The 24,923-nt window shown below is 48.7% G+C and overlaps 1 protein-coding gene across 1 annotated transcript in view; it reads left to right on the top strand.

Annotated features, from left to right (window-relative positions):
- The window catches only part of LOC144768421 (protein-glutamine gamma-glutamyltransferase E-like), a 251,930-nt gene that overhangs the window by 114,700 nt on the left and 112,307 nt on the right, over positions 1 to 24,923 (top strand). Inside the window, exon 9 of the mRNA XM_078652064.1 lies at positions 12,386 to 12,628. Coding sequence (XP_078508190.1) covers positions 12,386 to 12,628 — 243 coding nt within the window. The remainder of the gene's footprint in view (positions 1 to 12,385; positions 12,629 to 24,923) is intronic.

The following is a 24,923-nucleotide window of genomic DNA, read 5'->3' as shown; positions in this document are numbered from 1 at the left end:
TCCTGAACAATTTTGTGATCTTGGTGGGCCTACTGTATCCTGACCAACTTGCCCTGCCAGTGGGTGTCCTGATCTTAATGTCATCACCTACTTTGAAACCGGCCTCCAGTGTAGAGTTAAGCCAGTCGAATCTTTCTTTCCTCTCCCCCATTGCTTTTTCCTGCCTCACTAATCCTTCCGCTTCTTTGGAGTGGTCTGACCAACCCTTACGCCACCCCATCCACCCTGGTGACAGTTTGGTGTTGGGTATCCTTCCTCGGAGCATTTCGAACGGGGTGACTCCCGTCGTCTGGTGCGGGGTGAACCTATATGCTTCTATGCGCCTCCATACTTCTTCCTTCCAATTCATGCCACTGGCCTTGGCTAACTGGATACTCTCCTTGAGGGTCTTGTTAAAACGCTCTACCATGCCATTTGTCTCTGGGTGGTACAGGGCACAACGCTTGTGTGTGATTCCTCTCTCCCCAAGGAAATCCTCCATCTCTTTCGAACACAGTTGTACCCCATTATCTGTGAGAAGACTGCTGGGTAATCCTTCCTTTTCAAACAGCCCTTGAAGGAACTCGATGACGATCTTAGTTGTGATTTCGCTCACCAACTTCACTTCTGGCCATCTGGAGTACAGATCCATGAGCACCAGAATATATGGCGTGCGCACCTCTCCTGTCAATGGACCAACGATATCCAACGCCAACTCTTCCCAGGGTCCTGATGGCGGTGGTCTGCACACCATTGGAGGTGTCAATTGCCTCAGCACTTTGTCGCTGATGCTTTACGGAATGCAGTCTCTCACCTTCCTTTCAATCGCAAGGTCCATGCTCGGCCACCAATAGTCTTCTCTCAGCCTTTGTTTGGTCTTGGTGATGCCCAGGTGGCCATCGTGAGCCATGTCAATAAGATTCTCTCTCACCGTCACAGGAGGTACTAACCTCGTCCCCCTGAACAGACATTCGTCGACCACGGACAATTCATCCTTTACAATCCAGAATGGCCGAAGAGCCTCCACACGTTTATCTTCATGTTTCCATCTGTCCTTTACTCTCCTGCACACCTCATCCAAGACTCCGTCATCCTTTAGTGCACACTTCCAAGTTTCTTCACCTATTGCTCTCTGGATGGCACAAACATTTTCCAGTTGGTGACCATCCAAATCATCTTCCATTCTGTCATGCGCCTCATTCCCATCACTTTCTTTCACCAGCCTTGATAAGCAGTCTGCCGCCAGATTCCGGGTTCCAGGGACATACTCGACATTGAAAGTGTACTCCTGGAGGCCAACCACCCAACGCCTGATCCTACTGGAGATCGCATCCAGCCCCTTCTTACTGAAAACCTCCACCAATGGCTTGTGGTCAGTACGAAGGATGAATGTTGTGCCCCACAGGAAATCTCTGAATTTGCTCAATGCCCAGAATACTGCTAAAGCTTCCTTTTCGATCACGGAGTAGTTGTCTTCAGACTTCTGAAGGGATCTTGAGGCGAAGGCTATCGTTTCTTCTCCGTCTTTGCTTGTTTGCGTGAGCACCGCACCTAGCCCTTTGGCACTTGCGTCCGTGGTGACTATTGTTGTACGATTAGGTATGTAAGACTTCAAACTGGGTGCTTATGCAAGAGCATTCCTCACATCCTCGAACTCACTCTGACACTCTCGACTCCAATCAAACACAGCCTCCTTTTTCAACAACAGCCTGATGGCATGTGTTCTCCCTGCGAGGTTCCGTATGAATTTTCCGTAGAACTCTAGCATTCCCATGAAAGACCTGATCTCTTCCTTGCTCTTCGGGGCCGCCAGATTTACAATGGTGTTCTGGAGCTCTGCTTTGGGACGGATTCCTTCTGCCGTTACTTAGTGCCCCAAGAAGTCTAGTTCAGCACACCTGAACACGCACTTTTCTCTCCTCACCGTCAGTCCTTGTGACCTAAACCTGGATAGCACTTGTCTCAGTCTCTTATCATGCTCTTCATGGTCTCTGGCGAACACTAGAACGTCATCCTGGTAGCATACAACACCTGGAATCTCCTTCAAAATGTTTCCCATGAGCCTCTGAAACACGACTGCCGCAGAAACCAAGCCGAACGGCATCCTTTTGAACTTGTATGCGCCCATGGGTGTCACGAACGCCATGAGTTCTTGCGACTCTTCATGAAGTTTGATTTGAAAGTAGGCTGAGGTAAGGTCAAGCGTGGAGAATACCCTTGCGCCCTCTAGCATGCTCATCATCTGGGTGATATTGGGCAGCGGGAAGCGGTCGACCACAACCTCCTTGTTCAAGGCCCTAAGGTCGATGCACAGCCGAACCGACCCATCCTTTTTCTGCGCGGCCACGATGGGTGCCAACCACTCTGTCGCTTCCACCGGTTCAATAACTTCTGCCTTGCACAATTTCTCGAGTTCTTTCTTCACTGCTTCTTGGATGGCAATGGGTAGCTTCCTAACCTTGGCTACTACTGGCTTCGCATTTTCTTTCAACTTGATCTTGTGGCAGTAGTTCTTCAAACACCCCAGCTCTTCCTTGAATACTTCTTTGAACTCTGTCACTAAACCCTCTTCCGGCTCTTGTACCTCTTGTATCAAAATTTGGGGATTGCTGTTAGGATTCAGGTATACCCCCAACTCCTTCTGTGCTTGCCAGCCCAAGATTTTGTCACCGACAGTGGACACATACACTTTGGACATTGTTGATCTGTCTTTGTATTCGATTATGTCCCAAAAGTATCCTTTCATTGAGATTGGGCGACCCGCATATCCTCCGGGCCTCACATCCATTTTCTTTAAGATTATCTTCCCCTTGGATACACGTGAAAACTCATTCGCACTGATAATTGTTATCCTTGAACAGGAATCGAATAGTGCTTCCAACTCGGTGCCTTTTACTTTTATAGTGTCTTTAGGGCTGCAGACCAGACCTTCCTTCACTTGCACAACTATTTAATCACAAACCGTGTTTGTCCTGTCCTTACCCTGTCTACCGAATCCCTGTCCGCTTTTGCAATACTGCCTGAAATGGCCCCTCTTCCCGCACTTGTTGCATGTGAACTTGAGGGCAGGACACTCTTTATCATTGGCCATGTGCCCTTGCTTCCCGCACCTGTAACAGGCACCCTTAAATGAGCATCCCGATTTGTCTTCTTTCTGTTCTTTATTCACTATCTTCTGGCCCTTGATCACAGACACAGCCTCCACCTCAGTCACAACCTCGCTTACTTTGGGTTTGTCTTCGCTTCTCTTCTCCCCACAGTCCTGTTTTATTTCGCTGACACACTGCAGCATGTGTTCTACCTGCTTGGCTATTATTAAGACCTCTCTTAGGGGTGGGTCATCCTTAAGCCACCATTCCTCCCGTACCCGCTCCATCCTGCATGCTAATACGAACTGATCCCTGATCCTTTCCTCACTTGCGGCACCAAATTTGCATGTTGCAGCTAGTTTCCTAAGGTCTGAGACAAAATCCTCTATAGATTCCCCTTCCTTCTGTACCCTTTTCCCAAAGTGATATCGCTCCATTATGGTGCTAGTCTTCGGGAGATAGTGCAGATCTAGTTTTTTTAAGCTTATCTCTAGTTCATTTAGACCTCTCGCTTCTTGCACACCTAGGTCTGGGAGGTGATCAAGAACCTCTTCCCCCTCTGCTCCCAGGTAATACGCCAAAAGTGCTACTTTTCTCTCTAACCCAAGATTTGGGCCATACACAGTAGCATAATTTAAGAACACCTTTTTCCACTTTTTCCACTGAATAGCAGGTTCCCCTGGGTTGGTTAAGAAGAAGGGTGGGGGCGTTACACTCTGCATGCTTACAGTTACTAATAACCTCCCCTGGGTACTGGGAACAAAAACTTTGTAATAGAGTGACTGGCTACCATGAACCAACGCAGTCCATGCACATAATGAGATAGTTTCTCTGAACAGAACGCAGTTGCTGCACTCTCACAGATAATTCAACTGATCCCAATATCAACCACTGGGTGGCACTGTGGCTTGCAAGTCTGTTCTCCTTGAGGTGGATGCGAACTTGAAATTTGCCCAGTTGTTGCTCAAAACCCGGATATTCCCAGTCTGAGGAGGATACCAAGCCGATATCCTCCTTACACCCTTGTGAGCAGATGGCGAGGATCAAAGGGGAGAACACAGGTGAGGTTCAGCGCTACACGCTAAGATCAGGACACTTCCTCCAGCGATATGATCATCCCGGTCATACAGTTAGTCAATGAGGTACAAAAGGATAAAACACGCTGGCAGTACTCGACACCTCCGTTGCCCCCTGAACGGCCTGGACTTGAGCGCCGTGCAGGGCTTGCTCCGCTACACGCTGTCGGGGTTAGCACAGTCTCGGGGGGGGGGGGGGGGGAGGAGCGAATGCCCCGAGATGTCCTTTAGATTACTTTGCCTCACGCTGCCAGTACCTCCACCAGTCGCGATGCCGGTAGATCCTGATACACTGACAGACACTTCAGGCACTCTAGTCCGCCACCCTTCTTACGACGTGTATGACCGGCGCTCCTTCCAGATGAGACGTGACACCATCGCTACTTTCCACCTCCACGCCAGTCTTTCTCGTGTTGTCCGTCACCAGGTCATTCACTCTAACTCCTTCACGCATAGGTGACGGCACAGTCCTCGCACACACAGTTGACTCTACTCACGGTGCGACACTTCTCCGTCATTCGCTGCTTCTCATGTGGGACAGCTATCGCCGCTGGTGTCAACCTGCCGCCGCTCTTTCCTCGGTCATTCGCAGCCCTTCAGTCTGCTATTGCCGCTTGCGATATTTATGTCCTATACCGAAATCTTGACTTCAGTAGCGTGTTGAGGTCGCTGTGTGAAGATGACCCTCGTCGCCAGTGTAGAATCCACGTATAAGTGACCAGACACAAGGCTTAATGTTTAGATGGCCATTTATTGGGGTTCAAGTAAACAGGAACATCAGCGACCCCAGCCACAGCAATGGCCCCGGCGGGTGACTCTTCGCACTCCCTCAGGCGTTCGACTTAGAACGCTGGTCGCGGTTACATTCGGAATGACGTCACCGCGAGCCGCTCCAATGTCAGCTGAGCTGCCGGGGGAGAGAAAGAGTGGGAGATACCACAGTATGTTCTGACTCAATCGGTCCGCGTGAATATTGTCCTTCCCTGGAATATACAATGCCCTCGGGGATAGCAGATGTGTCTTCTACTAAAAACAAATGGAGCAAGCCAGATGGGAGAGAGATTTGCTTCTCGTTCCCGCTTGACAATTTAAGTAGCATTTTACTACTTGGCTGTCTGTTCTTATGTGAACTGGGTCCCCCACAATGTACTGAGCCACTCCTGAAGAGTGTACTATATTCCAATTGGATGATTTAGCTTCTCTGTGTCCAAAAGTTAATTACTTTCATCAAATCTAGAATCGCCCCCAGCCCCAGAGACCTGCATCTTTGGAAATTGTCATGGGAAGAGTGCTCTGCATGGGAACTCCCTTCTGTAGGTTCTCCAGCACCAGCCACCACTGGAAATCCTGAATAATTTCTGATGAGACAGGTCGCAACTGATTCAACTTCTGGGGCCCTGTCCACCAGTTATCTGACAAGTGATTGACCATAGAGTTTAAGTGGTGCTGAACCAGTGGTAAAACTGCTGTTGCAAAGGATATTAACCCATGTTCAGCTAACCAGAGATGAGCTGAAGCGTTCGCAAAGAGCAAGTAATTGATAGTACAATTTCAAACTTCTGTCCCCTGGAAAGATCACTCACCTCTTCTGTGTGTCAAAAAAGGCTCCGACAAAGTGTGGCTGCTGCGCTGGTTGTTTTTCCAATTTAAAATTTTTTACTAGGAAACCCAGTGACTCAGAGCTTGACCAACTGTCTTGCCCAGCTTCTTGGTCTTAAAGAACGAAGCAAATTTTAGCATTCACAAAGATATGGAAATATCTGAGCCCGCAGCCAACTGCAAAGCTGCCACCACTGTAGCCAATGCCTTCAGGAAGACCCACTGCGTTGATGGGAGTCAGAAAATTAGATATATAAACAGAAATTGCAGGCATCTCTGACTGTGAGGATGTATTGGCACATGGAGGTAAGAATCCGGTCATTCTAATAAGACAAGTACCAAAGTCAGTAGATCAAGTGAATGTAGTAAATTTTTAGATTTTGTCTTGTGTTTTTTTATTATTGTATATGGTGTTTCTCTTATGAACTAAAGTCATCACATGTTTCGAGACTTATAAAATACATTGCCACTTCATCAGGGCTGGTTCAAAATATTGGTTTACATTGATGCAGAAGGTAGTCACTTGCTTTAAAGCAACTAGCTTCCAGTAGTGGCTGGCACTGAATGGTGGTGGAGGGGCAGGGGTGGCGGGGGGGAGAGACAGAATGAAAAATAAAAAATCCACTTACCTTTATGCCAGCCTCCACCTCTCCTCGTTTCTTGTCCTCTTCCTGTAGTCCTGGCAGCAGGAAGCACACAGCTCCCGGGCTCCCCTGAGCCAATCACAACACTGCTATGCAGTGTTGTGATTGGTCTGAGTGACATGGTTTGGCGCTCAGACGGTGACAGGGAGGCTTTGAATGTTCCTCACCAGGCTTGTATTTTAGCCGGGTAGGGAACATGGAGAGTGCGCATGAGCTATTTAGTCGGCCCAAGAAGGCAGGCCAAACAGTTCATGTGCACTTTGGGAGTGCACACCACTCCTCCCCCAGTGCCATCAGCCAAACCCCCCCTAACGCAGCCCCGCAGCTACAAACACCAAAACTAAAATAGCGACGTTATTTCTGCTGCTTTGCAGTGGGGCGACACTCCTCCGCCTTAGCGGAGGAGTCACCCCTGCAAAAGAGGCACTTTCCAACACACCTGTAATTTGGTTCATTTCTGCAGACGTGCAGTCAGTGGTGGCTGGTAATTTTAGGAGGGAGGGGGGTAGACTGGACACCTACACAATCACCTACATCTAAGCATTCACACATGCACACACACACATCCATTCACAACATTTGTTACCAAATATTCAAACATACTTGCAGGCACGCACCAAACATTAATAAAAAAAACACACACACACTTACCAGCAGCTTTGCGTTGGGGTACCAGGAGTGCTGGGACTACTGCCTTTCCTCGTTGGTTGGTAGGGCAATGAGGCAAGGCAGCAGTCTCAAGCCTCAGAGGACCCAGAGGGGTAGGGATTGCTGGGACCTTAGGTCAGCGAATGAGGGAAAGCAGCAGTCACTCACTGTTACAAAGTGGGATGGGGTCATTGGGACTTCTGACACCATCTCTCTCTGCAACGAGGTTTCTCCAGCTGCGGCCCGTGGAGGGAGTTCCATGGGGCAGAGAGGTGGGGCGGGGTTTGCTGAAAACTGGAATATGGATAATTGGAGGTAAGTAAACAATTTAATAAATAAAACGAATTTCGTAGCGCGCTACGAAATTCGTTTTATTTATTAAATTATTTACTTACCTCCAATTATCCATATTCTGGTTTTTAGCAACCCCCACCCCACCTCTCTGTCCCACGGAACTCCCACCACAAGCCGCGGCTGGATGTCACTGATTGACACTCAGGCCCTAGGCACTTCAGGGCTTAAAACTGAAGCACCCAGGTCTGAGGCAATGAGTGACACTTCCCCTCTCACGAGGCAGAGGGCCTCTAGGACCTTTGCTGAGCTAAGGAGGTCATGTCCACCGGAGCTGTGACATCCTCATAGCAGCATCGTTCAACTCAGGCAGCCAGGAGCCTGCGTATTTAGCTCACGCCTACCTCCTGGCTGCCTGGCCTGAAAATAAAGAATATTTGTCAGGCTGACATTTGTAATTACAATTATAACTGCAATATTTTCGTTGTCTATTTTCTGATATACTAGCACCCAAAGGCAATAGAGGAAGCAGGTCTACTATAGAAAAAGATGCTCCCTCATTAGAAGCCCAGAGGTGCAGCTAAGTGAGTGTAAGGAATAAAAACAGAATAAGACACAGCCCATCTGGGAACCTGACCAGTGCTTAATTTTTGCCTGTGCTTGCTGGTGCTCTCGACCGGCACTTATTCCTGAACACTGGCAAGTGGAGACTCTATTTAGAGTACACCACATGAATTGGATGATTGTCTATTTTCAAAAGAGTTGATGAGTGGAGAGTTCAACTATTTAATATACTTTGAAAAAATATTAAAACTAGCACTTTCATGCCATCCTTACAGTTTGAGGTGGAATAGTCCAAAATGTCACACTTATTTGCCTGTGTTCGTAATGCTGCCACCAGTATGCAGCGGAAGGGGCAGGTGCTGTAGGGGATGCCAGCTGCAGTGAACCTCCGTGAAGTATGTGAAGACCTGGTACTTGGTTGTTTTAACAAATTAAGCACTACAAATATCCATATGAGGAGAAATGTTGTGATAGAACAGTGGTCATTGATGATTCAGCCAACAGATAGTCCTATGAGAAGAGAACAATAATACCCTACAACTATGCAGTCACTATCAAACGTACAGAAGCGTCCCCTGACACATGCAGGGCTGCATTCCCGCCCACAAGTGCACCTATGCACTTCGTGATAGTATCATATACAGTACTATTTTTTTTTTATACATGGTTTTTATTGAAGAAACTGAACACAAAGTTATCATACTACATAACTCATAGGATATATAACAAGATATACAACAGAGAAGAATACAATCTACTTGAACAAGAAGAATACAAAAACCATATAATGCAAATATTATAATAAAACACTATAATATAAGAAGAGAAAAATTATGGGGATTAAAAAACCTTAGCATCAGAATAAAATAAAGTGTTCTAGAAAAAAAAAGAAAAGAGTGTACTATACGAATTTCTTGAAAAGAGAGAAAGGAAAGAAAAGAGAGAAGAGACGATGAGAAAGAGGAGAAGAGAGAGAGAAAGAAAAGAAGGAAAAATTAATAAATTAAAAATGGGTTTTATAGGAATGATGAATGAAATCATATACACTCCTACCTATGCACACTCACATATGCAAGCCTGAACACTCACATATACAAAGTAGAATATTCAATTAGTCAGTCACCCTGCATTACAGAGTGAGAATTGCGTAGTGGCACACTCATGCACACTGCAAACACACATACACCCACACACACACACACACACACACATATATGTGCACTGAAATACATCTATTAACATAAACACTACCCCAATCAATGGCATACTCATCCTTGTGCACAGACATAAGCATGCACACAGAATGCCACACACAAAGAAGTTATGCTGGACCAGTAGGGGTTGATGTTGGTATCTGCCTCAGGGTATCTATTTATGTGATAGTTAAAAAAGACATTTCATTTTCCATCAAAGTAATTAGAAAGCAATGTGAAAGGAGATGAAAAAATAGGCCAATAAGCTTCAGAGAGCAAGAGAGTGCTTTGCCTAAGAACAAACTTGAGTAAACGGATAGAAGATTAGGAATGAATGAGAATGAACACTAAGAAGTGAGTCTTCCCAGTGAATAAAAGGGCCCGAGTTAGAGAGCAGTTTATCTGTCAGTGACAAGGGGGCATATTATCAAGGGGGTTTATCTCCGCTTTTTTGGCTTTAAAAGCCAAGAAAGCGGAGATAAAATTACCTCCCTATTACCAAGCTGTCGCTAACACCAGTTAGTGACAGCTAATAGGAGATAGCGACCATCTTGGGCCCCGCTTTGCATGTCAGTGATATTTATCACTAATGACATGCAAAGTGGGCGTGCCAAGATGTTAGCGACTGGAAACAGTCGCTAACATCGCTATCTCCTATTACCAACTTTTGGAGATATTCGCGCTAAGCGCGAATATCTCCAAAAGCTAACACCTGCCCTGAGCAGTTCTTCACCATGTTATCCAATGGGAGGTGGATAACATGGCTAAGAGCATTTGCTCGAAAATGCATGAATATCGCTGACTTTTCAGCGATATTCATGCATTGCGGCCGTTTTTTATCGCATTTGCGATAAACCTTGCTAATAGCAAGGTTTATCTGCGATAAAAATCGCCGATGTGCGGCGATAATTTTTGTCTCTAAACAAGTTAGAGACAAAAATTATCGCTAGTTGTTGGTAATATGCCCCAAGGTTTTTTGCTCCGTCTACCTGATATATACCCGCACTCCAAATTTAGAGATGCCCGCTCCCCCATCAGATATCATCATCATCAATACAGCTTTTTTCGATTTTTGCAAAAAAATCATAAAAGCACATACCACAACATTATAATCATACAGATTTTAAATCATTAACAATCATTATTTAAAATATCGCCAATGACTTCAACTAAGAGCCCTTTCTTCAATTTTAATCGAGGGGAATAACATATTATGAAAAATTCATATAAAAATGGTTCTTCAGCATTTAATTTCCTTTTTTAGTTCAAGTTAGCATACGGTAATCAAAATCTTAGGGGCATATTACCAACCAATAGAGATAATTTTTGTCTCTAACTTGTTTAGAGACAAAAATTATCGCCGCACATCGGCGATTTTTATCGCAGATAAACCTTGCTATTAGCAAGGTTTATCGCAAATGCGATAAAAAACGGCCGCAATGCATGAATATCGCTGAAAAGTCAGCGATATTCATGCATTATCGAGCAAATGCTCTTAGCCATGTTATCCACCTCCCATTGGTTAACATGGCTAAGAACTGCTCAGGGCAGGTGTTAGCTTTTGGAGATATTTGCGCTTAGCGCGAATATCTCCAAAAGTTGGTAATAGGAGATAGCGATGTTAGCGACTGTTTCCAGTCGCTAACATCTTGGCACGCCCACTTTGCATGTCATTAGTGATAAATATCACTGACATGCAAAGCGGGGCCCAAGATGGTCGCTATCTCCTATTAGCTGTCGCTAACTGGTGTTAGCGACAGCTTGGTAATAGGGAGATAATTTTATCTCCGCTTTCTTGGCTTTTAAAGCCAAAAAAGCGGAGATAAACCTCCTTGATAATATGCCCCTTAGTCTTTCTTGTTTTAAAACCCCGATCAAAAAACGCACAAGATAAAAGCAAACAGAAGTAGAGTTTAAGAACAGTAAAAACAACAGAGCAGGCCTGACTTGGTTAAAATTTATTGGTTTTAGGATTGGAAATAGGAATTATGCCGGAGATTATTATATTTTGAGGCCCATCGGGAGGGGGGGGGGAGACAGCATCGACCACAGACACAGTATAATGTGTGACAAAGGCCGCTTTATTGGAAGCAGGTGCACCTTACAAACACAAAACCCTTGGCCTGTGCCGTACAAAACTAGACCTCACTAAATATGAACTGCCTAACAGCCCCCCACCCCACCCCTAAAATGGTTCCCCCAAGAACAACATAACCACAATAAACCAACTGCACAGTGCCTGACTACCTGACTAAATAACTTGTCGCCTGTATTTCTCCCCCCTCCTGTAAACACACCCCAGGCTTTCCTACCCTGACCTCCCCCATGGACTAGGAAAACACCCCTTGTCGACCAACACACCAGCACCTGTTCCAGCGACACGAGAACCCTTACAGCACAACCCCCTTGATGCACCAGCTCCCAAGAAAACCCCTCACCACATTCCCCTCCACACCAGAAAAACCCCAGGAAAACCCACCAACGCAAAACAACAAGCCATGTGAAGAATTAGGGTGGGAGGGTGGGGAAAAATGCTCGCTAATGGTCCTCCCGGCTGCTTTGTCACTTGCCACCAAAATAGTGACAAGGGACACAAAATTTCTGGTATTAAACTATTAACCCCCACCCAGCCCAAGGAAGCCCAAGCCAGCCCAAAGCTAGCCCAACCTGACAGCATCCTTAAAGGGGCCCAGCCCACTTACGGTGCTGGCTCTGCCTCTCCTCCCCCCCCCTGCCGGGCCCCAAAACCCGACGGGGGTAACAGGCCTCCCACTGGTCAGCCGCTCCACCGCAAAGCCCTATTGGGAAAAACATAGTGACATGTAAAGTGTGATTAACAGTTGTATCGTCACATTCGCAAAGGGGCAGGTCCGAGACTCCGATTTAGAAAAAATACATAATTAAAGGGAATGAGGTGGGGAAATAAATTCAACCAAAAGCGGATATCGATTGTATTGGTAGGAACTGCCATCATGGCAACATGACAGAGCTGTATGGCACACTTTCAATTCGTTTTTTTCATTTAAATAAAAATGAAAAGCCAAAGTGGGATATTATTTGGGGGGGGAGCAATGACCCCTCTCACCATGGGGTTTTCTCCCATGGAGTGAGGGTCGTTGAAATGTACTTTCACTTACTGCGATTCCTATGCCTTGGAAATGTTTTGTGATTCAATCAAAGATGCACCACCGATGAAATGTAATGCTTCATGTGATTTTTATGTGCCATGATTTTAAAATATAACGTGACTTGTCAACCAATGTGGATCATGGACATTTACTGTCCTTTCTTGTCTCCTCCAGGTAAATATCAGTGCGGTCCCACCTCAGTGAAAGCCATTAAAGAAGGAGACATCGACCTCGGCTATGACGCACCTTTTGTGTTTGCGGAAGTGAACGCAGACCGAACCACGTGGCTTATTTTGAAAGACGAAACAAAGTGGAGAGTAAAAAGTAACAGCAGCTCCATTGGAAAATACATCAGCACAAAAGCTGTTGGCAGTACTAGCCGTATGGACGTCACGAACAACTATAAATATCCGGAAGGTAGGGTAAACACCTCTCATACCTGTTGTGTTCTAGTCTATTTACGCACGGGGCGCAGGATGCGTCCCGCGTAGCACCACGTGACCTAGGTAATAAAAAGGGCCCACGTACGCACGTACGCCAGTTGGCGACGGTGTGCAGAGCCACAAGCAATAACCCAGTGTCCGTGTGCTTACTTTATAATAGTAGGCCACTTGTCAGGCCTAGAGGTCCCAGGTGCCCCCTGAGCGTAGGGATCCCGATCACAGGGTACTCCCCTACGCCCCACACAACACCACAGCTGGCGACGAGGGTGGGCGTACCCTCGCTGTGTGTGTGCATCGCGCCCGATGTGCTGGGGCGGTCGCGGGCCCTGTCACCCGCTCGCGGCGCTCGTGCCCCACGCTCCGCTTGCAGTGCAGCCACACGTCAGAGGATACCGGCTTGGGGCACTCCATCTACTGTGCTCAGGTGAGCCGCTGCGCTCTGCATGTGCGCATGCTGTGCGTATTCAACGCTCTGCCGCACTGTGCCTCACGGGCCGGCCCCTGTGTGCCGCTTTGATTGCTGCGGCCCCCAGCTGCCTCCCGGTCGGCGACAGAGACCCCGAGCAGTGCCGCACTTGGGCTGCTGCCGGTGCGTGAAGCACGCTGTTGGTGCCGACGGGGGAAGGGCACTCCGCACTACTGCGGCCACGCCCCCTCTACCTCCGCGTGTTCGAGGCGCGATACTCCGCGCCACGTGCGCTCTAGCGAGGCCCTGCCCGAAGAGGGAGACAATGCTCTGTGCTACTGAGGGGGCTGAACTGTCCCCGTGGGGGGGGAGACCGTCCTGGCTGGCTGAGAAGCGGTCGCTCCCCTGGCATTGGTATCGTAGCGCTGACTCTGCTTGTGATTTAAATTGGTGTTTGTATCCGGCTGAGATCGTAGCGCTTCACTGCTCCTGGCTGCCCACTCTGCATACTGGGATTAAATTGCTTATAGCGCTGACTCTGCTTGTGATTTAAATTGGTGATTGTACTCGGCTGAGATCGTAGCGCTTCACTACTCCTGACTGCCCACTCTGCATACTGTAATCAAATAGCTCGTGGCGCTGACTGCAAAGCTAGCATTGTGCATTGTGTACTTTAGCAAAGCCCTGCTTGTGTTGTTTTTGCCTTCGCTTCCTGCTGCCACCATTTGGTTGTTCTGCCTCCCAGACCCTGTCTCCACCCCGCTCCCGCCTCCCAGCTGACCCCACCTCCCACGGATACTACAGGAAGGACCCGCCTAACTCTGCACTGTGACCGTCCTGGCTGGCTCAGAAGCGGTCGCTCCCCTGGCATTGGTATCGTAGCGCTGACTCTGCTTGTGATTTAAATTGGTGTTTGTACTCGGCTGAGATCGTAGCGCTTCACTGCTCCTGGCTGCCCACTCTGCATACTGGGATTAAATTGCTCATAGCGCTGACTCTGCTTGTGATTTAAATTGGTGATTGTACTCGGCTGAGATCGTAGCGCTTCACTACTCCTGGCTGCCCACTCTGCATACTGTAATCAAATAGCTCGTGGCGCTGACTGCAAAGCTAGCATTGTGCATTGTGTACTTTAGCAAAGCCCTGCTTGTGTTGTTTTTGCCTTCGCTTCCTGCTGCCACCATTTGGTTGTTCTGCCTCCCAGACCCTGTCTCCACCCCGCTCCCGCCTCCCAGCTGACCCCACCTCGCCCCTCCCCCGCCACTATCCATATATGACAGATGCTTCAACGTGCAGCGTTCACGCGCAGCGGTCGCGCCCCATGCGCGCCAAAGGTGCGCCAAAGGTAAGCCCGTCTACGCCCGTCCGCGCTTGGACCGCGCCCAGTGCCAGACCCCCTGGCCCCCGCAAAAGCCACTCCTCCATCATCAGGTATGACGCCGCCACCATCCTAGCCCTCAACCCCGGACGCACACCTCAATGCTACGAAGCTGCCCCGAAACGTACCCACGGCCCTTTCGCCTGCCGCTCCTGCAAATTTACCAGCATCAAGACCCTTACCATTACCACTAACCCCAAAATCAGCTCCGACTCCAACCACCTGAAGTGCATCCTGCTCAACACCCGCTCGGTCCACAGACACGCCACCGAACTCTGGGATCTACTCGATACCACATCACCGGACGTCGCCATCCTTACTGAAACATGGATGAACGCCTCATCAACACCCGACATCGCCATAGCCATCCCGGACAATTACAAGATCATCCGAAAAGACCGCACCATCCAAACAGGAGGAGGCATCGCCATCGTCCATAAGAACACCATCAAAATCACGACCAGCTCCGACGATAACCTTTCAACCGCAGAACACCTCCACTTCCAGATCCACACCGACCCCAGGACCACACTCAGAGGCACCCTCATCTACAGGCCTCCAGGAACCCGTAAACAATTCAGCGAAGACATCACTGACTTCATCAGCCCACATGCCCTCGCCTCCGAAAACTACATTCTACTAGGAGACCTCAACTTCCACCTGGAAAAGAATAACGACTGCAACACCACCACCCTTCTTGACAACCTGGCCAATCTCGGTCTTAAACAACTTGTTGACACCCCCACTCATGTTGCCGGACACACGCTCGACCCAATCTTTACCTCCAGCAAACACATCTCCTTCGATCGCACCACAGCTCTCCATTGGACGGACCACAGTTGTGTTCACTTCAGCTACAAAACCAGCTTGAACCACAACCCCCCACAACCTATCCCCCGAAGAAAATGGAACAAAATCACCACCGACCAACTCCTCACATCGCTCAACCAAAACCCACCCGCCCTCTCATCGGACCCAAACCAAGCTGCCATCAAATTCACACAATGGATCACTCACAGCGCTGACGAATTGCACCCTTGAAAAACCACCACACCAAACAAGACAGCAAAAAGGCCCCCTGGTTCAACGATGACCTTAAGAAATCCAAGATTTGCCGTACTCTCGAGAAAACATGGAGAAAAAAACCCAACCTCCGACAACATGACCACCTTAAAGACAGCCACCCGCAAACACCACCAACTGATTCGATCCACTAAGAAATCAGCATTCAAGAATCATCTCGACAACAACGCCCATAACAGCAAGGAACTATTCAACATCGTCAAAGAATTCACCAACCCCACCGCAGCCTCAAACGACATCACTCCCTCCCAAGACCTCTGTGATTTGTTATCCTCCTTCTTCTACAACAAAATTGCCGACATACATAACAGCTTCGAAAACAGTTCCAACGAACAATCCTCTCCACCCCCCTCTGAACCCAAACCGCCCCCTAACACCCTCAGCGCCTGGAACCCAATCACCACTGAAGACACCATCCGCCTAATGAATTCCATCCACTCTGGCTCGCCAACCGACCCATGTCCCCACCACATCTTCAACAAAGCAGACTCCATCATCGCACCCCATCTCCGTGATGTCATCAACTGCTCCTTCAACTCTGCTACCTTCCCAGAAAGCTGGAAACATGCCGAAGTCAGCGCCCTCCTGAAGAAACCCACAGCAGACCCCTCTGAACTTAAAAACTACCGCCCCATATCCCTCCTCCCATTCCCGGCCAAAGTCATCGAGAAAGCCGTCAATAGACAACTCGCCGCCTTCCTCGAATCCAACAACTCCCTCGATCCCTCACAGTCCGGCTTTCGAGCCAAACACAGCACCGAAACCGCCCTCATCGCAGCTACAGACGACATCCGAATGCTACTGGACAACGGAGAAACAGTTGCCCTCATCCTACTCGACCTCTCCGCCGCCTTCGACACAGTATGCCATAGCACACTCATACAACGCCTCAACAACGTCGGAATACAAGGAAAAGCTTTGGATTGGATCATCTCGTTCCTCGCCGGAAGAACCCAGAGAGTCCACCTCCCCCCATTCAAATCAGAGGCCGCCGAAGTTATCTGTGGTGTTCCACAAGGATCTTCACTCAGCCCCACCCTCTTCAACGTATACATGAGTCCCCTTGCATCCATCGCGCGCCAACACAACCTCAACATCATCTCCTACGCAGATGACACCCAGCTGATCCTCTCCCTCACCAAAGACCCAAACACCGCCAAAACCAATCTACACGAAGGAATGAAAGAAGTAGCCGAATGGATGAAGAACAGCCGTTTAAAACTTAACTCGGACAAAACGGAAGTCCTCATCTTAGGATCATCCCCCTCTGCCTGGGAGGACTCATGGTGGCCACCGGCCCTGGGTACAGCACCCATACCTAGAGATCATGCACGTAACCTGGGCTTCATCCTAGACTCCTCCCTCTCGATGACCAGACAAGTCAACGCCGTCTCATCTTCATGCTTCAACATCCTACGCATGCTCAAAAAAATCTTCCGCTGGATCCCCACCGAAACAAGAAAGACAGTCACCCACGCACTGGTCACCAGCCGATTGGATTATGGAAATACCCTTTACGCCGGGACCACAGCCAAACTACAGAAAAAACTCCAACGCATCCAAAACGCCTCAGCCAGACTCATACTGGACATTCCCCGTCATGCTCACATTTCCGGTCACCTGAAGGATCTCCACTGGCTCCCCGTCAACAAGAGAATAACGTTCCGTCTCCTCACCCACGCACACAAGGCAATCTACGACCTAGGACCCGAATGCCTCAACACACGACTGTCCTTCTACACACCCACCCGCCAACTACGATCATCCAATCAAGCCCTCGCCGCAATTCCGCGCATCCACAGATCCACCATGGGAGGAAGATCCTTCTCCTACCTAGCGGCCAAAACCTGGAATTCCCTCCCCACTCACCTCCGACTTACACAGAACCACCTCTCCTTCAGAAAGCAACTAAAAACCTGGCTTTTCGATAAGTAATGCACCCACCCTCCCTCAAGCGCCTTGAGACCCTCTGGGTGAGTAGTGCGCTATGCAAATTCCTGAACTTGAACTTGAGACAAGTGCATCAACAGCACCAGGGAACACTCGTAGAGCAATCACTGAAGCGCTTCACGACGCGTCAAGCCCAACAGGCTCCCCTGCCTGCAAGCATCACTAAGCACTGACACCTCCAAACATCACTTTGGTCCGTGGAGTCACGCGAACAGGTTCTGTACGCTGCACAGCTCCTCACCACCACAAGTATGGCCACCATACCCCCAATAGAGCCATTCGTGATAGAAGGGTCACCGTCGTCATTGACTCTAAAGTGGAAGGACTGGGTGGATCGACTGCTAATCTTCTTCGAAGCCACCAAGGTCCACAAGGACCAGAAGAGAGCCATGGTTCTACACCTAGGGGGAAAGGATGTCCACAACATTGCTAAAACTCTGGTGGAAGCCACACCCAAAAACCACCACTCACTCATAAATGCCCTGAATGCATACTTCGAGCCCATGGCTAATCAGGACTATGAGAGGTTTATTTTCCGGCAAGCAAGACAACTACCGGAAGAGTCCCTAGACACGTATCATGCACGACTAAAGAACCTGGCATCAACCTGCGGGTTCGCAGACGTCACAGAAGAGATACGGGGACAAATCATACAAGGATGTGCATCCGCCAAGCTCCGAGAACGCATTCAGGAGGAACCCGGAAAGCCTCTTGCGGACATCCTTACCTTGGGCAGGACCAAAGAATTATCGAAAGCCCGTGCGGCCCACATGGAAGCTGCGCTCCAAGCGCCACTGAAGGCAGAACCGGTCAACAAAGTGACTGTGACAACCCCAGCAAAGTGGAATAGGAAAAGCACAGGAGCTGCTGCGGGGACGCCAAGGAAGACCTGCGGATACTGCGGTGGGCCACCACACCAGGCAGCTGACTGCCCCGCCAAAGGAAAGCGGTGCTCAGGATGTGGCCGATTTAATCATTTCGAGAAAGTGTGTCGGTCCAAGAAATTCCGCAGACCCCGACAGGTGGTAAACGCTGTGCCAGAAGGCGATCCCAGTCCAAGCGACATGGATGATGACGAGGAGGAGGAGGAAAGAACTGTGCACAAAGTACACATGATTGGCACCGCGATCCGCCGAACTAGGCGATTACCTCAGTGCAACATTGGAGTGGGCAAACAAGAACTCATGGCCGTAGTAGACACAGGAGCGACCATCAATCTCATGGCCGCTGCTCTATATCAGACATTGGACCCACCCCCGAAGCTATCTCCGTCACCCATTGTTGTATTTGCCTATGGCCAAGACACCCCGCTCAGAATTCGTGGGAAGTTCAAGACAACTATATCGCATGGAGACCAATCCATCACCACTAACGTCTTTGTGTCGGAAGATGGGCAAGGCTTGCTACTTGGGTGCAGGGCGGCAGAAGATATGGGAGTGGTCATGTTTGCTCTTGGAGTTCACCAGGAGTCGGTTCAGCAACTAATTACTGAGTTCTCCGACATCTTCAAGGGCATTGGAAAGTTCACGGGGAATAAGGTACATCTCCACATCGACCACATCATTCAGCCGGTAGCCTTGAGACACCGCCGCATTGCATTCCACCTCCGGCCTCAAGTGGAGGAAGAACTCAAGAAGTTGGAGGCAGCCGGGATCATAGAAAAGGTCACAGGACCTACTCCGTGGGTCTCACCCATCGTGGTCACACGCAAACCAAAGCAACCAGGAGCAGTAAGGATTTGTGTGGACATACGACTCCCCAACGCCGCCATAAAAAGAGAGCGCCACATAACGCCCACCATTGACGATCTAATTGGAGAAATGGCATGGGCCAGCTGGTTCTCCAAGCTTGACCTGCGCTCTGGATATCATCAGCTGGTGCTCGACGAAGAGTCACGCAACATCACAACCTTCTCGACGCATGTGGGCCTCCGGAGGTACACCCGCCTTAGTTTTGGTGTGCCCAGTGCGGCAGAAGTATTCCAGAACGTCATACAAGAACTAATAACCGACATACCTGGGGTAATCAATGTCAGCGATGACATTATGGTACACGCTAGAACCATCCAGGAGCACAACACTCGTTTAGCGCTGGTGTTTCGGAAACTCAGAGAATCTGGCCTCACGTTGCATCGTGAGAAGTGCGAATTCCTGAAACGAAAATTGCGATTCTTTGGGTACACCTTCTCCGCGGACGGAGTCAACCCGGATCCCGACAAGGTGAAGGACATTAAGGAAGCTGCTCCTCCCACTACAGTTACTGAAGTCAGAAGCTTTCTGGGCATGGTAAACTACTGTGGAATGTTTATCCGCGACCTCGCCAATCTGACGCTGCCACTGAGAGAACTCACAAAAGACAACATGCCCTGGAGGTTGGGTCCAGAGCAGGCCAAAGCGTTTCAGGAAATCAATGGAGCTCTGTCTGATGCCACCACACTTGCATTCTTTGACCCCCGGAAATTGACACTCGTGGCCGTGGATGCTGGTCCGGTAGGACTAGGGGCCGTCTTAATGCAAAGGCAGAGAGCGGACGAGGACTGGGCTCCAGTGGCTTTTGCCAGCCGGTCCCTCACAGAGACTGAACAACGATATTCTCAAATCGAGAAGGAGGCGATCGCCATTCATTGGGGATGTCGACATTTCCACCTATATGTCTACGGAAAGCCGTTCGTGGTGGCTACCGATCATAAGCCCCTGGTCGCGCTATTCTCCGGAACTTCCACCAAACGCCCACTTCGCATTGAGAAGTGGATGCTCCAACTTCAAGACTACAACTGCTGAGTAGAGTACCAGCCTGGGTCCAGGAATCCCGCGGATTATCTGTCCCGACACCCAAGAGCAGCCACCCGAGAAGAAAGAGAGGACGCAGCTGACACTGAAGCATATGTGAGATGCGTCATGGCCCGGTCATGCCCAATGCCCATGTCTGTGGAGAATATCGCTGAAGCCACAAGAAGAGACGACTGCCTACAAAGAGCCATGAAGGCTATGCACAGTGGTAATTGGCACAAGGCCAAAGAAGAATGGAAAAGACTAACGCCTGTGGCTCAACGCATCATGGAAAGCCTACATCATGTGAGGGAGGAACTCAATGAAGATGACACTGGGTGTCTGTTGAGAGGTCACAGACTGGTAATACCGTCAGCTTTGACGGCCCAAGCAGTACAACTGGCCCATGTTGGCCACCAAGGAATGGTTAAAACAAAATCCAGATTAAGAACCAAGGTGTGGTTTCCACTCATGGACACTCTCGTAGAGGACACAGTGAGATCGTGTACTGCCTGTCAGGTCACTGGGGACACGCCGAGGGAAGCCCCTGTCATCGCCGAGCCTCGACCTCAACGTCCGTGGCAGTGCGTCAGTCTGGACTTTGGAAGCCTTCCGGATGGGCGGCACACCATGGTGGTCATCAATGACCACTCCAAGTACCCAGAAGTGGAGGTGATACCCACCACCAGTGCCACGGAGGTCATCCCCAAACTAGAAAAGATCATAGCAGCCTATGGGTTGATGAGAGAGATACGGACCGACAACGGTCCTCCATTCCAGGGACAAGAATTAGCCAACTATCTCCGGATCCTTGGAATCAAGCATCGCAGAATAACCCCCCGGTGGCCACAAGCCAATGGGGAGGTGGAGCGCGTTATGCGAACTCTCAACAAGGTGATTCGAATAGCTCATGACAAGGAACAGTCCGTAGAACTGGCGATCTTTACATTCCTGAGGAGCTACCGACAGACCCCTCATACAACCACCGGGGTCGCTCCTGGACATGTGCTCATGGGGCGAGTGGTTGCAGATTCCATTCCTCACCACCCGCACTGGAGACCAGAGTCTTCCAATGAAAGCCGGATTGAAGCCCGGCGGCAGGAAGCCTATGCCCGCACCAGCAAGCGCCGAAGGGCCAGAAACTCCTAAATCACCCGGGGAGACCTCGTGCTACTAAAGAATCGAATCACCAGCGGAAAATTCCGATTGACATATGAGACACAGCCCTGGACCGTGGTGAATGTGAAAGGGACTCGTGTCATCGCGATTAGAGGCCGAGAGACTGTGACTCGCAACGTGTCGCATTTCAAATTGTTTCATCCAGAGACACTGGCTGCCTCCTCGCCCGAGAGGCCCGAGAGCAGGGCATCTGCAAGTCGGGTGGAAATCGGATCTCCAATCCCGACAGAGTGCCCTCCGGAAGATGGATCTACAGACTTAGCCAGTGGGGATAACTCACCTCCTGGGGAATCGGAGAACATCAACGTGGAGCCGAACGGAAGCAGCCCAGAAGTATGCGACCGTGACTCCATGCTCCTGGCAGGGTCTGGTGTCACTCCAAGCAGAGGGGCGTCCCAATAACGACTAAGAAGAAACCCAGAGCCATCCTGCCGCCTCCGCGATCATTTCACGTAACACTGTTTCACTATCCAGGTGGTTTGAATTTCTTGAATGAGACCGTGGAATGAGTCCAAGAGACTAAAAGTGACTGCCTATGGTATTTTCCACATGTATCTTGTTTGCAGTGTTTTCATTTTGTTTCTTTTTGAGCTTGGTGAGGAATGTTGTGTTCTAGTCTATTTACGCACGGGGCGCAGGATGCGCCACGTGACCTAGGTAATAAAAAGGGCCCACGTACGCACGTACGCCAGTTGGCGACGGTGTGCAGAGCCACAAGCAATAACCCAGTGTCTGTGTGCTTACTTTATAATACTAGGCCACGTGTCAGGCCTATAGGTCCCAGGTGCCCCCTGAGCGTAGGGATCCCGATCACAGGGTACTCCCCTATGCCCCACACAACACAACAATACCCAGCGACGTAGAAAGGGTGCCGTGGCGCCTTGTGCAATCAAGGAAAATGCCCAATGACCGCTATTTGGGTAGTAAAATAAATCACTAGACGGGCTTTGATGAGCCTCCTCAGGTCACCTTTCCTAAGGCTCTGCTCATACATTTTATTGCCCCTTACAGCATTGTGCTGTCCTTGTTGGCCTGAATGAAGTATGAGTGTCATGTTACTTTATTGCTGGCTGCTTTGATACTTGGTCAACCATGATAGCAATGAATCTAGCAAGTGTTAAATAAGGGTCTTATACAATGTGAGATGTGCAAATAATGTGACAATTCTACATTACGTAAGAATCAAAACATCCCAGTAGGCTATTATCGACTTTAGTATGTTGCTCTATGTGTAGAAGATCTGTGCAAAGGCGAAGAGGGATGTTTATTTAGCCAAATATGCAAGATGGGGTAAAAAGGAGCTGCAATTGGTCGATTGCTACCAATCTGAAAACACAGCAGTCGAGTCTGGTTGCTTATTGGACTAACACATTGTGTTCAACCTCATGGTCATAATCTCAAATCCCAGCGTGTCCACTCAGCCGTTTGTCCTTCTGAGGTTGATAAAATGAGTGCCATTAAGATGGGTAACAATAAACATCTGTTCTTCAGCGCCAAGATACCCTTGGGTGATCATGCACTTTACAAAATACACGTTATGTTAATTGGCTAAAACAATCACAAGGGCTATTTATGCGCTTTCTAAGTTGTGCCTACCAATACACACAAGCTGTATGTGACAAAACAGCCATTATAGACTTACCAAGAACTTATGGGCACTTAAAGTCCTTCCATTGCCTATCATTGGTTGGATTTATTCTCATTCGTTTGATCTTTATTCATTGGCTTTCCCATGCTTTTTGGAATGCACTGTTGGACTAGTTTGAAAGCCCTGCTGTTTAAATTATATATATATATATATTCACTGAAAAAACCATAGGTTATACACCATATATAGTTAGGAATTAGCATTTAAAAAACCTTATTTTACTCACACAAAACCATTGAAATTCCATATATAGTTAGTTGCACTAACTATATATCGCGCACCCGCAATCCACTGCTGATGATGTCACATATTACATCATTCATGACATGGTCAGTGACATCACTGATGACATCACTGATCAGCTGTTCGATCCTACCGAGAGACAAGATGGCGGCCGCTACGGACTGTTTGGAATGTTTACAGACACCGGAGAGCCAATCAGCTTCGCTTCGCAAAGCTCCGTAACGCGAAAAGTACGCGAAGCGGTGCGCTGTTACAGATATATACCTTTTTTTGAACGTTAATTTCTCAAAATCCACTGGAGCACATATATTGAGATCTAGCAAAGGCACATCGGGCTACCAGTCCCTACAATTTTGCCAAGTTTCGTGCAAATCCATTCAGCTGTTCGATTATTATTATTTTTATTTTTTTTTGCCCCGCGGGGCCCTTTTAAAACCTCCACATCAAACCTAGGGGGTGAGCGACAATGTACTATGCCCCCTTATGGTCATTTGCCCCTTCGCTTCGGCCTCCTCTTGTCTCTCGATCCTACCGAGAGACAAGATGGCGGCCGCTACGGACTGTTTGGAATGTTGACAGATGCCGGAGAACCAATCAGCTTCGCTTCACAAAGCTCCGTTGCGCGAAAAGTCCGCGAACCAGAGCGCTGCCCGGTCCGCTGTTACAGATATATATCTTTTTTTAAACGTTAATTTCTCAAAATCCACTGGAGCACATATATTGAGACCTACAAAAGGCACATCGGGCTACCAGTCCCTACAATTTTGCCAAGTTTCGTGCAAATCCATTCAGCCGTTCGGGCTAAAAGTGAGGCCAACCGCCCTATGGAAAACTCAATGTTAAAAACACGTTTTGGGACCCCCCTTTTTTCTCGGCCCCCACTGGACGAACCCCCCCCAAATTTTCAAGGGCTGCTCAGAAACAAAATGTGCCATTTTCCTGAAAATTTCAGCCAATTCCGTCCACAAACGCCAAAGTTATTAGACATAGAATTTTCAAAAAACCCATAGAGAAAAAATCCTAACTATATATACCTACTGGCGACCGCCAGTAGGTAATATATATATATATATATATATATATATATATATATATATATATATATATATATATATATATATATATATAATTTATTTATGTATTTATTTATATAGCGCGAACATGATCCCGAAGGATATCAGAGCGCTTCACAATTTGAGGCAAAGGCAACAAATCAGAACATGAGTCCAACATGGGGAATCCAATGGGCATTGAATCAACCAGTACAAACATAACAGCTCAATACAACCTCAGTGCAGGAGTAGGAATGGGCTATATACCAGCTTTTGTAAAGCACACAGCTACCTCCGGAGAGGTGTCCCAGCACTGGGGGCTGTCGGGAAGATTAAATGAGCTATTGCCCAGCATCACATGGTGCTGGGCTAACCTGCTGCTGGTGATCGAACCATGAACCCCGTGGACCGGAGTCAGGCACCCTGGCCGCTGCACCACACCTCTTCCATGACCTTTGTTGATTGCCTAATTAATCTTTAAAAGGGAGGAGTGCACTGTATTTCCCATTATGATGGCTTACTAATGTCAAGACTATTGCATGAGGGAATGGAAGTGTGGGGG

Source organism: Lissotriton helveticus, chromosome 7, assembly GCF_964261635.1.
Source record: "Lissotriton helveticus chromosome 7, aLisHel1.1, whole genome shotgun sequence".
Taxonomy (NCBI): Eukaryota; Metazoa; Chordata; class Amphibia; order Caudata; family Salamandridae; genus Lissotriton; species Lissotriton helveticus.
This window is presented reverse-complemented; position numbering and strand designations above follow the sequence as displayed.